The following is a 13,841-nucleotide window of genomic DNA, read 5'->3' as shown; positions in this document are numbered from 1 at the left end:
CCTACCACACATTGCAACAGAGGATCAAGGGCATAGATAACTATATAGAGCAAATAGACGATGCTACTTGGTGGGAAAACCTCTGTGTTACCTGGGGCCTCAATGTACAGATCCATTCATGGACCAGGATTTTCTCTCTCACGTTTTGGTAGTAGCCCAGTTAGTACTGCTGTTGTACTTGACATGCCTCACATGTAGCTTGAGGAGGCAAAGACAGGCCCAAACACTGGTTAAGAATCCGGAACGTATGGAGAAGGAGGTACTTCTGAAAAAAAGGAGCCACGGCCTAGGAGGACCGACTGCGGAAGGGGAAAGATATATGGGGTTTAGCGCAGTCCAAACTCAGAGGGCAGAGTACTGATTTAGATTTGGTTGGCTAAAACAGGCTCTCCCTGCATTTGCTTGAATAAACAATCGAAAACCGTACCGGAGATCTCCGAGGTATTTGTCAATTTCACCGCAACACGCTCCTCTGCCCCATATCTCAGAATTATCAACCGCCCCGGGGTCAGTTTAATTCAGATCCCAGAGCCCACTCTGTCCCGGTCAGTTTAATCCGGATCCAGGAGTTACCCCCTCTGCCCCGGGTTCAGTTCAATCCGGATCCAAGAGTCAATTCCTCTGACCCGGGTCCAGTTAAATGCGGATCCCGGAGTCACCGCGCCCCCCCCCCCCCCCCCCCCGCCCTGGGGTTAGTTTAATCCGGATCCCGAAACCAGTTTAATCCGGATCCAAATCACCCCCCCCCCCCCCCCCCCCCGCTGCCCTGGGGTCAGTTTAATCCGGATCCCGGGGGGGGAATTCTCGTTGAGCCGGAAGTTTGCGGACGGACCGTATCCGGTTCAAGGCCGGAGTGGAGCTGGGGTTGAGCGGAGAGCCGAGTGCGCTGGGCTGGAGGCTGGAGACCGGAGACCGGAGACCCGAGGCCCGGACCCTGGCCGCTGGGACTCGCTGTCTCTCCGGGTGAAGATGTCACCGCGGCGCCGGCCGTGAAGCGCGAGGTGAAAGTTTCCTCATTTCCCAACGGGCGGGTGACGGCTCCTGGTTAAGTGATTCGTTGATTAGTTAACTGGATGGTGGGCAGGTTTAACTAGGTTGAAGGTGAGATCTAAATATCAGTTGTGCTGACAGGCTGGCGAGGAAGCTCCTTCTCTGGACCCTGAATGTGTCACTAACAGCCTGAGTCAGTGAAGCTGCTGGGGTTTCATTCAAACACAAACATTTTATATTATTTATAACGGGTCATTTAAGAACCGCTGTTGTCGTCAGAGGATTGAGTTGGCCTTTGTTTTGTTGAACTATTTTTTGACGCCTTAAAGTGAGAAATTACATTCGTTTATATCATGAAATAGAAATTCAAGATTATAATATATCAGAGGCTCCAGCATCAAATCGTAACGTTTTTTCCCCACACTGTCGATTTTAAACAAGGTAAAATATCTCGAGGTGAAAAGAGCCATTGAATGTTTACCAAGATGTTTAAAACAAATGCTGTAAGTTAGATTAATTCTTGTAATTTTTATTAATTGTATTAAACAGTTAAGTCAAACTGTAAATTATTTTTGTATAATGAATATAATTATTTTGGAGCCTTTGTTCAAATGAGATGGTGTTGAATGGACCTTATTGACTTAATCTATTCGATATACATTCACCATCTGTGATAAAATCTTGTCTTTTTTTACCTTTATAATTTTCAGCATCATGCCTCAGAAGTTGCTTAAAAGTGCCCATTACATTGAACTAGGAAACTACCATTATTGGCCTGTTCTTGTACCACGAGGCATCCGTCTGTACACTTACGAACAAATTCCATCCTTTCTTAAGGATAATCCTTACATTACAGATGGATACAGAGCTTATCTACCATCAAAATTGTGCTTAAAAAGGTGGGTTAGAGAGTAAATACAAGTAAGATCTCTCTTCATACCAGGTTTTATTTATATTTGGATACAAATGTATTTCTAGAATAAATATCAGTCTCTTTCACTTTTCCTTCAAGCTAAATTGCAAGCTGTAAATTTGGTAATTTGGAAATATTAAAGATCTTATCTCAATAATGAAAATATTTAATAATTTGATAAGTGCAATGTACTGAAATGGTACATGTTGTACATATGTTACCATGTAAAGACATTTTATCTACAGTAGCTCATCAGAAGACTTAGGAAATGAGTTTTGATACCTAAATATTTGTGCTAGTATTTTTGCATTGGAATAATTTAATACTTCTCTCTGCAGTCTTTTTATTTTATCGAATGAGACGGTGAATATCTGGAGTCATCTACTTGGATTTTTCCTGTTCTTCAGTCTTGGCATTTATGACATGGCTACTGTACTCCCTGAAGCAAATGCCTCTAGGGATGATTATGTTATATATTCCATCTGTCTCTTCTGCTTCCAGGCAAGTTGTTTAGACATGTTTGTATATTGAAGAAATATCTTTGCAGGGATCATCAGATTACATGATTTTTTTTCTTTCATGAGTGCTAGATACTCCAGTGACTTAAAATTATGACCTGACAAGTATCTCTCTGGAAGGACCATCTCACTACCCTTTTATTATAAATTGGGACACGAGACAGAATAGTGGCACCTACTCTGCACCTAATCCAGGTTGCTTCTTATGTTGGTAATAGGTTACAAGTGTCCCATCCACATAATGGTACCCCAGCTAAAAATTATTTTCCCAGCATTGTAGCTTTCAAATGTACTAAACATCGTAAACTGTTCCAGTTTTGTACTGTTTGTATTGGCAGCACTGGAAGAACACCAAGTTTACTGTGCTTGGTTTATTTGTTATTATTTCTTCACATTGGTCCTTTTGGTAGCAGGCTTGAACTTGTTATGCTGCTGGTTGCTCTTCTGTTCTGTCTTGCTATCCTGGTGGGCTGAGACAAGAAATTGTAGTTTATGCATATTTAAAGTAATTTTTATCCATACAGTAATTTAATACAGAATATTTTCACTGTTAAGCAAAATAAACTCTACCTTACCTTGCAAAAATAGTGAGAGATTGGCGTTGATCATGAGTAACAGAATAGAGAATACAGAGTGATGAGAATAATTTATTCTCCAATGTGCCAAAGATCAGAACCTAGATTTTCTAAATGATCTTTTTAATACTAGTGTTGATTCATTTAAAATAGTTGAATTAACATTGGGGTTAGCTGAATATCAATCAGAAAGAAAATTAGTTTGCCTTGATTAAGTCAATAGTAGCATTGAAATGGTTTGATTAGGAGCTGGTTGAGTGATGTGCATGGTAAGCATGAAGGTAGCAGCTTGTGACAGAGTATAAACCTGGGAATTTGGTAAGTGAGGGAATTAGATGCAGTGAGGAAGGAGGTGCTGGTCTAACCCTTTAACAAAAAAGGAGTGGTCAGAGAGAAACAGCAGTGTGAGAGCTGAAGCCTGGAAGCATTAATTAGATGACCAGGTGGGTGAGTGGTTGTGAGCTTCTTTTTCTTTATCAATGGAGACAGTAGTTTAAATTGGTACTGGGGAGATGTAAGTATTGCATTAAATTTACAGCTTAACTAGTTAAACCACTTGATATAACTGCAGATAATCATTGACTGATATTTCTAAACCTAATTTGTTAAATTAAACTCTAAAGATGCCAGGGCAGGTGATGTGTTGCAGTTGTAGCGTGTGTGAGCTGCTGGACAACAGTGTGATCCACAGCAACAACATGTGCAGTAAGTGTTTGTAACTTGAGTAACTTGGTTCAGAGTTGATGAGCTGGAGTCTGAGCTTCAGACATTACAATGCATCAGGGACAAAGAAAGTTATCTGGACGCTTTGTTACAGGAAGCTTAGGCTAGGTACTTCAAATTTGGTCCATGGTCAGGGATTGCAAGTAAGGCAAGTATGGGGATCTACAAGTTGGCACTGCAGGAGCCTCAGCCCTTGCCATTGCGATTCTTGCAGCTTGTGTGGACAAGAGCAGGGTCTACAGGCAGGTGAGCAAACTGACTACCACATTGTGGTGCAGGGGATCATTCAATTTGGGAGGGTTAAAAGGAATGTGGTTTTAGTAAGGGATATTATAGTTAGGGGGATAGATAAGGTTATTTTCAGCTGTGGGCATGAGTCCTGTTAGGGGGATAGATAAGGTTATTTTCAGCTGTGGGCATGAGTCCTGAAGGCTATGTTACCTGCCCAGTGCCAGGGTGAAGGAAATCTCTTCTAGGTTGGAGAGGAACTTGGAGGGGGAGGATCCAGTTGTTGTGGTTGATGTGGGTACGAACGACATAGGACTGAGAAGAGGTTTTGCTAAGTGAGTATGAGCTAGCTAGTAGCTAGGGGTTAAATTAAAAAGCAGAATCATGAGGCTGGTAATCTCTGGGTTACTACCTTAACTGTGAGCAAATTGGTATAGTGTAAATAAGATCAGAGAGTTGAATGTGTGGCTCAAAGATTGGTCTGGGAGAAATGGGTTTCGATTCAGGGGCCACTAGCACCAGTGCTGGGGAAAGAGGGAGCTATACCTTTGGTATAGCCTTCATCTGACCCGTGTTGGGACCAGTATGCTGGTAAATCATATAACTAAGGCTGTAGTGAGGTGGGAAGGGAGGTGAGCTTGAGGGGGTGGGCGGTGGTGTGAGCAGGAGGGTTCACATGTGAGGGGAGATTTTGAAAGTTAAAGAGAAAAGACAAGGCAATAGTGCAGACTAATGATACAGGTAATAATAACCAGAGTGTGACAGGAAGGGACAGAGCATACAAACAAAAGAGTTCGCCAGCAAATAAGGCCAGAGTAGGCAAAAATGATAGAAATTATCTTTATCTGAATGCTCACCAAATTCCTAACAATATGAAATTGATAGCACAAGTAGAAATAAATAAGTGTTATGATAGCCATTACAGAGTCGTGTTGCAAGGTGACCAAGGTTGGCACCTGAATACTCAAGGATATTTGACATTTCCGGAAGACAGGAGGAAAGGAGGAGTTGGAGTACCTCTGTTAATAAAGGACGAGATCAATACAATAGTGAGAAATGATCTTGATTTAAGAGATCAAGATGTGGAATCAGTTTGGGTGGAGATAAGAAATAGCAAAGGAAAGAAGTAATGGGAGAGTAGTTTATAGGCCCCCTAACTAACTACACAGTAGGACAAAGTGTACATCAAGAAATAAAGGCTTGTAAGAAAAGTACTGCAATAATCATGGGCGACTTTATTATTCGACAAATCAAATTGGAAAGATAACCTGGAGGACGAGTTCATAGTGTGTATTCTGGACAGTTTTTTAGAATACTAGATTCTGGAACCTAGAAAAGAACAGGCTATTTTGGACCTGGTAATGTATAATGAGATATGATTAATTAAAGACCTTATAGTAAAGGATCCTGTAGGCAAGAGTGATCATAGCATGGTAGAATTTCACATTCAGTTTGAGCTTGAGAAATGTGGATGCATAACTAGTGTCTTAAACTTAAATAAAGGCAATTACAAGGATATGATGACAGAGATGGCTAAAGTGGGCTGTGTAATTAGGTTAAAAGATAAGATGGTAGAGAAACTGTGGCAGATGTTTAAAGAGATATTTCATAATGCTCAACAAAGATTAATTCCATTGAGAAAGGCTGTACCAGAAGGATACACCATCTGTGGCTAACTAAAGTAGTTAAGGGCGGTATCAAATTGAAAGAAAAGGCATACAATACTGTGAAGATTAGTAGTAGGCCAGAAGTTTGGGAAAATTTTAGAAACTAGCAAAGGATGACTAAAAAAAAATTAAGAGGGAGAAATTAGAGTATGAGAGAAAGCTAGCAAAAATATAAAAATAAACAGTAAAAGCTTCTACAAGTATATAAAAAGGAAAAGTGTAGCTAAAGTGAGCATTACTTCCTTAGAGAACAAGACTAGGTAATCAATAATGGGAAAGAAGGAAATGGCAGAGGCTTTAAGTAAATATTCTGTATCCATCTGCAGAGTAGAAGACACAAAAAGCATCTCAAGAATGGTAGAAAATCAAGAGATAAAAAGGAGAGAGCAACTTAAAACAATCAGTATCACCAGAGAAAAATTAATGGGAAGACTAACGGAACTTACAGCTGACAAGTCCCCTGGATCTGATGGCCTGCATCCTACGTTCTTAAAGGAAGTGGCTGCAGAGGTAGTGGATACATTGCTTGTAATCTTCCAAAATTCTCTAGATTCTGGAATGGTCCCAGCACATTAGAAAACCCGAAATGTAACACCTCTGTTCAATAAAGGAGGTAGACAGAAAGCAGGAAACTATAGGCCAATTAGCCTAATGTCTGTCATTGGGAAAATGCTAGAATCCACTATTAAAGCGCTGTTAGCAGGACATTTAGAAAATCACAATACTATCAGGCAGAGTCAGTGTTGTTTTCTGAAAGGGAAGTAGTGCATAACAAATTTTTTTACGGTTCTTTGAGGATGTAACAAACAGGATGGATAAATGGGAACCAGTAGATGTAGTGCATTTAGATTTCCAAAAGATATTTGATAAAATGTCACATAATTTTGTGGTAACCTTTTAAGAGCTTATGCTGTTGAGGGTGATATATTAGCATGGAAAGAGGATTAGCTAACTAACAGGAAACAGAGTCAGGATAAATGGGTCTTTTTCAGGTTGGCAAACTGTAACTGGGGCCTTAACTATTTGTGATCCATATTAATGACTCAGATGAAGGGACTGTATTTCTGCCAAATTTGCTGACGATACAAAGATAGGTAGGAAAGCAAGTTGTGAGGAGGATACAAAGAGTCTGCAGAGGGATATAGATCAGTTAAGTGAGTGGGCAAAAATTTGGCTGATGGAGTATAATGTGGGAAAATGAGGTTGTTCACTTTGGCGGGAAGAATAGAAAAACTGAATACTATTTAAATGGAGAGACACAGCAGAATGCTACGGTACAGAGGAATCTGGGTGTCTTTGTACATAAGTCACCAAAAAGTTAGCATGCAAATATGGCAAGTAATCAGGAAAGCAAATGGAATGTTAATCTTTATTGCAAGGTGGATTGAGTATAAAAGTCATAAAGTCTTGCTACAGTTGTACAGGATGTTGGAGTACCTGGAGTACCGTGCATTGTTTTGGTCACCTTACTTGAGGAACATACTTGCATTGGAAGCAGTTAAGAGAAGGTTCACCAGACTAATTCTTGGGATGAAAGGTTGCCATATTTGGAAAGGTTGATCTGGTTGGGCTTGTATTCATTGGCATTTAGAAGAATGAGAAGTGATCTTATTGAAATATAAGATTCTGAGGGAGCTTTACAGGGTAGATGCTGAGAGGATGTTTCATTTCCTGGGGAATCTAAAACTAGGGGGCATAGTTTCAAAACAGGAGGTCTCCCATTTAAGACAGAAATGTAGAGGAATTTCTCCTCAGAGGGTCATTAGTATTTGGAAATCTCTTCCCCCCATCAAGCAGTGGAGGTTGGATCATTGAATATGTTCAGGCCTGAGTTAGACAGATTTTTGATTGACAAGGGAGTCGAGGGTTATGGGGCTAGCCGGGAAAGTGGAGTTAAGGCCACAGTCAGATTAGCCATGATCTTATTGATTGGCAGAGCAGACTCAAGGGGACCAAATAACCTACTCCTATTTTGTGTGTTCTTATCCATGATCAAAGTTGTTTTACTTGAGTAGTGGACTGATGAGCTACTGGACCAGCTGGCTGCACTCAGCAATATATGTTGAAATGTGAGATGCATTGCAGAGGTGGTCACCCAGAGGCATAGTGAAGGTACAGAAGTATGGTGAATGAGTAAGGAGGTAGATAGTGACCATCCACGGGGGGAACCTCCATGGTTCTGGACTTCTGATAGGTATACACTTGTGATGAGGACAAGGATATATGTTTTTGCCTGACAGAAATTGGAATTGTCAGTGACGCTTGTTTGTGATTCCTTGATATCAAGTATAACCTATAAATATAGGTACAAACAGGTCCCGGAGCACAGCTCTGAACATTGACCAAGGCCTAGGTCGAGGTGTCCTCAGTGGACAAAGGAGTTTTAAGCTCTCTAGACCTTGCTTCATGGGAGTTGTGTAGATTTTTCAGAACTTTTGATAATGTTGATGGTCAGGGGCTGCTCAAGACTGCAGGTATGTGACTGGATGGCTTTGCTAGAATAGTTTCCTGACTGATTATTGAATGTGTCAGACCTGGAAATTCAAAGATGGTGCAAATCCCTTTTGGCAACTGTGCTCACTGCTTTCTTTCCAATGTGTTTACCAATTATGGGAATTGGCACAGGATTCAGAGAAGTAAAGCAATCTATTATGTTAATAGATTGGTATTGAACTTGTCTTTCAATTGCATTGTTTGATACTGCTGAGAAACTTAAGCCATCTGTTTTAAAAATGAGGTAAAAAGCATAAGCATCTCCAGTGTTCCTTCATTCTCAAGTATAAGTTCGCTCTCCTCATTTTAAGTGCTCCACCCCTTTGATCATCCCTTTGCTTCATAATTGCATCTAGAAATCTTTGCTATTTTTCTCTTAACTACCATTCTTTAAAGTGGTGAGGGAGAGATGGTTGCATGGTTTTAAATTGGCACGATGTGGATAATAGTATGCTATGCTTATGACAGAAGCTGTTTGCTTATTCATTACATCACTGCAGTATAAGTTTGAGATTTGCTTAAAAGTTGTAAACTGAACAGCCATTGAAATCATTTTGCATGCACAATTAAATGCTAGGCAGCTCTTTGAAATATTTAAGTATTCTTACATTTCTTTTCCTTGCAATTAGTTTGGAGTATTTGGTTTGTAGGTTTGCATGCTATGTTCAGTGGGATATCACCTGTTCTGCTGCCATCGCTCTGAGAAAGCGAATCGGCGCTGGATGGCCCTCGATTATGCTGGTATTGCCATTGGGATTTTGGGCTGCTATGTCCCTGCAGTGTTCTATGCCTTTTACTGTAACGAGGTGAGTTTTTACTTTGCTCAGTATGCTTAAGCTTTGTATGGGTTGATTTCACACAATGATGAACAGTAATATTTGACATTTCTCTTCACTAACCAAATGATAATTAAACCTTAATTGAAATTCATGCTATATCTAACCACAGATAAGCAAAACCACAGGATCACATTGAGAAGTGTGTTGCTTGTTAATAGGAAAAGCTACCCTCTCTCAAATGTGCTGTAGTTGTGGAATGGGGAATAACATTGTGCAGCACATTAAATTGCTAAGTGTAAATTATCTCTATCATATTTTAAAATATTGGGAAGACTGAAGCCATTATTTTTGGTCCCTGCTACAAACTCCATCCCTAGCTACTGACTCAATCCCTCTCCAGGGCCACAGTCTCAGATTAAACCAGCCTGTTTGCAACCTTGGTGTTACATGTGACTGTTAGATGAGCTCCTGATCTCACATCCGCACCGTCGCTAAGATACCTATTTCCATCTCCATGATTTCCCCTGCCTCAGCCCATCGGAAACAGCTATAGTCCCATTTAAAAAAATTCATTCATGGGATGTGGGCATCGCTGGCTAGGCCAGCATTTATTGCCTATCCCTAATTGCCCTTGTTCAGAGGGCATTTAAGAATCAACCACATTGCTGTGGGTCACATGTAGGCCAGACCAGGTAAGGACAGGAGATTTCCTTCCCTGAAGGACATTAGTGAACCAGTTCTTACAACAATCGACAATGGTTTGGCCATTATCAGACATTAAATTCTAGATTTTTATTGAATTCAAATTCCACCATCTGCCTTGGTAGGATTCGAACCTGGGTCCACAGAGCTCTGGATTACTAATCCAGCGACAATACCAGTATGCCATTCCCCTATCACCTCTGTGTTTGCTAACCTAGATTGACTTCTGATATAACTATGCTGCTCTGATTCTGGCCTCTTGGTACCTTGACTACCTTGGTAGTTATGCCTTCAGTTGCCTAGGCCCCAAGTTCTTCTCTATAGCTCTACCTCACTTTCCTCCTTTGAGACACTCCTTAAAACCTAGCTCTCAGCAAGCTTTTGTTCATCTGACCTAATATCTCCATATGCAGCTTGGTGTCATACTTTGTTTTATAATGCTCCTGTGAAGTGCTCTCATTACGTTAAAGGTTTGGTGTCTTAAATGCAAAGGATCAAATGATCCCAAATTAGATCATTGTATTTTTGTATCTTATCACTTAGCTGAATAAACAAATCTACTGGTATTCACTAATTCCATAAATATGCTACCACATTCAATTACCAGAGTGTCACATTAATTGAATTTTGAAGCTTGGCCTAAATAGCCAAGTGGTTATGGTACTGGGTTTGTAACCCCAAGATCAAGAGTTCAAATCTCACAATGGCAAATTATGAAACAATGTAACTTCATCTGAATAGGAACAGATGGAAATGTGTTTGTACTTGAAAGAGTTACAATACTTTTTAAATGTATAGTGAGGTTTCTAACCTTGAACCATTTGTAATAGATCAGTAATTTGTATAAGACTTGATTGTATTTTTGTGTTTAGTATTGGCGACAGGTGTACTTAATAATGGTGCTGGCTATGATATTAGCAGTATTCTTTGCACAAATACATCCGTATTACCTCACTCAGCAGTGGTACAGCCTGCGTGCACTCATCTTTTGCTGCGTGTCTGTGTATGGATTTATCCCAACAATTCACTGGATTTGGCAGAATGGAGGGATGAGCACACCAATAGTTCAAGTGAGTGAGAGAAAATGAGTTTAAACTATATAGAATGTAATGCTTGAGTTTGGGGCAAACAAAAAAAAAACATGCTGGCAAGGGTTAGTTACAGAGTCATAGAGGTCTACAGCACAGAAAAAGGCCCTTCGGCCCATCAAGTCTGCACCAGTCAAACAAGGACCTAACTATTCTAATCCCATTTTCCAGCACTAGGCCCATAGCCTTATATGCCATGGCATCACAAGTGCATATCCAAATAATTCTTAAATGTTATGAGGGTTTCTGCCTCCACCACCCTTTCAGGCAGTGTGTTCCAGATTCCCACCACCCTCTGAGTTAAAAAATTCTTCCACACATCCCCTCTAAACCTCCTGCCCCTTACCTTAAATCTATGCCCCCTGGTTTTTGATCTCTCTACCAAGGGGAAAAGCTCCTTCCTGTCTACCCTATCTATGCCCCTCATAATTTTATACCTCAATCATGTCTCTCCTCTGCTCCAAGGAAAATAACCCTAGTCTATCCAATCTCTCATACCTAAAACTCCCCAGCCCAGGCAATATCCTGGTAAATCTCCTCTGCACTCTCACTAGTGCAATCACATCCTTCCTATAATGCGGATTCCAGAACTGCGCGCAATACTCTAGCTGTGGCCTAACCAGCATTTTATACAATTCCAGCATAACCTCCCTGCTCTTATATTCTATGCCTTGGCTAATAAAGGCAAGCATCCCATATGCCTTCTTGACTACCTTATCTAACTGTCCTGCCACCTTAAGGGACCGGTGGACATGCACACTAAGGTCCCTTATTATAGCATCAGTTCAAGCAGCAAGTAAATAGTGCATTCTATCCAATAATATAATGCCTAAAATGCATTAACAATTTACATCAAACTTAACAATATATTGTTGCATAGTTTAATCCATTGACAAATTATATCAAACCTTGGATCTAGATATCTGGACAAATTAGCATACTTTCAAGATTTATTTTTAACTTGGTAGTTAGTAACAAATCTTTTAATATTTGAAGTAGGTGGTGTGTATGCATAAGACTTGACAAACCACGGTATAATAGAAGGTGTTCAAAGACAATGTTCCCCTGTAAGATTCTAACTGTGGCAGTACCTTTAAGAAGGATCTAGTGCAACCTGAGCATTTCCCCATTGGAAGAGAATCAATTAATCTGTTAGTCTGAGCCATTTCTTGCACATATCAAAATCCCAATCACAGTACACTTTGCAGGGTATGCACAGTCAACTTCACCTTTCGCAAACAGCAGCTTGTGTGTCAGACTGTTCAGAGTCTGAATGCTTGAGTGCTTCACAGAAAACAAGAGGGGCATTAAGGGGTGGTGAAGAAAGGCCTGGTTGAAGAATACAGTGTTCAGTGAGCTTCTGAAAGCAAGTGGGAAGGCAGCATAGAATCATAGACTTGCTACAGCACAGAAGAAAGTTATTCTGCGTATCTGTCCCTGCCGGTTCTCTGCAAGAGCAACTCGGCCACCCTCCTACCCTTTCCCTGTAGCACTGCAAGTTTTCTCTCTTCAGGTGCTTATTCAATACCCCTTTGAAAACCTCAATTGTAACTGCTGCCACCATGCTCTCAGGCAGTACATTTCAGATCCTAACCACTCACTGCATAAAAGCTTTTCCTCATGTTGCAGTTGGTTCTTTTGCCTTTCACCTTCAATTAGTGACCTCTGGTTCTTGACTCTTCCACTATAGGGAGTTTTGCTTTCTCTATTCTACCTAGATCCCTCATGATTTTGAACACCTCCTATCAAATCCCCTCTGTCTTCTCTAACAAGAGCAGCCCAGCTTCTCTAACCTATCTACTTAACTGAACTCTCTCATCCCTGGAAAGATCCTCATAAATCTTCTCTGCACTTTCTCTAAAGCCTTCACGTCCTCCCTAAACTACAATGCCCAGAATTGGACACGAACTCCGGTTGAGGATGAACAAGAGTTTTATACAGGTTCAGCATAATGTCTTTGCCTTTGTACTCCATGCCTCTGTTTATAAAGCCCAGGAACACACTTACTCAGCCTGCCCTTCAATGATTTGTGCATATATACACTCTCTGTTCATTAGTGTTTGGCAACATAATTCTGCAGGACAAGGGCATAGTGGCTGAACATTCAGCTAAAAACTGAACAAAAATAAGCTTAAATCTAATTGGACAGAGAACATGTCCAGGAACACATGGTAGGAGGAGATCACTGAGATAGGTTGGTACACAAGACTGGAGGGATTAGAAATTGAGGCTGATGACTTAATTCACGGCAGTGGGGAAGATGAAGTATGAGTGAGGACATGGACTGGCACTCTGATTAAATTGTGGTTTGAAGGAAGAAGACTGATCAATGGAGAATTTTATCTTTAAAGTGATAAAGGTATGAAGCCATTGACCCATTTGAGTCTTATGCTTCTAGCCAATGTCATCAAGGGTAAAGGGCATATAAGTAATGAAAAGGAGGTGCATGGGGAGGAGCTCCACCAGCAATGATTACCTGACAGAAAGAAACCTTGAATCTGAGTGTTAAAGGAAGTTCCTTTAATAGTCATTTGGTAGAACTTGAGTATTGCTGAAAAAAGAGACATGGCGAAGCTTTCCAACTTGCACTTGTCAGGACACTCGCAAGAATACCAAATATTAGGGGAAAACAACAATTTATACTATATGTGAAGAGAGTGCGGATTGGTTGGCAAGTGAACTCTGATTGATAGAGGTGTTGCCATGGAGAACGCACCAGTGATGGTGACTGACCGTTAACTGCCAACCATTGTTTGAAATTTAAACCCACAGCTTGACTGTGATTGGTCAAGGCATTGCCCTGAGGAATGAGTAGCGAATGGCTGTCACTTATTTTGTTTAGCTGAAACAGGTGAAATGTATATACAAGAACCATGCACACACATTGAACCTGTTTCAGCTAAACAAAATAAGTGACAGCCATTCGCTACTCATTCCTCAGGGCAATGCCTTGACCAATCATGTTCAAGCTGCCTGGTTTAAATTACAAACAATACTTGGCAATTAACTATCGGTCACCATTAACTGGTCTATTCTCCATGTCAACAACTCTACCAGTCAGAACTCTATATTGTATGAGAAGAAAGTTGTTGCTTCCCTGACATTGGTATTCTTGCAATGTCCTGACGAGAGCAAGACAAAAAGCTTCGACATGTCTCTTTTTTC

The 13,841-nt window shown here is 40.7% G+C and overlaps 1 protein-coding gene across 10 annotated transcripts in view; it reads left to right on the top strand.

Annotated features, from left to right (window-relative positions):
• The first annotated feature begins 340 nt into the window (after positions 1-340).
• paqr3a (progestin and adipoQ receptor family member IIIa) overlaps positions 341-13,841 on the top strand; it is a 45,273-nt gene continuing 31,772 nt past the window's right edge. For 3 of the 10 annotated variants that reach the window (XR_005943726.1, XM_041193198.1, XM_041193186.1), the window contains exons 1-5: positions 758-1,001; positions 1,701-1,889; positions 2,242-2,404; positions 8,758-8,913; positions 10,461-10,658. Coding sequence is in view for 2 of the 10 variants with exons in the window: in XM_041193198.1 (XP_041049132.1) it covers positions 1,705-1,889; positions 2,242-2,404; positions 8,758-8,913; positions 10,461-10,658 (702 nt within the window). In the remaining 8 variants the exon portion in view is untranslated. The other 7 variants (XR_005943734.1, XR_005943735.1, XR_005943738.1 and 4 more) reach the window with 7 other exon arrangements.

Source organism: Carcharodon carcharias, chromosome 1 (assembly GCF_017639515.1).
Source record: "Carcharodon carcharias isolate sCarCar2 chromosome 1, sCarCar2.pri, whole genome shotgun sequence".
NCBI classification, from domain to species: Eukaryota; Metazoa; Chordata; class Chondrichthyes; order Lamniformes; family Lamnidae; genus Carcharodon; species Carcharodon carcharias.
The sequence above is the reverse complement of the archived record's forward strand: the minus strand, read 5'-3'. Positions and strand labels throughout refer to the sequence as shown.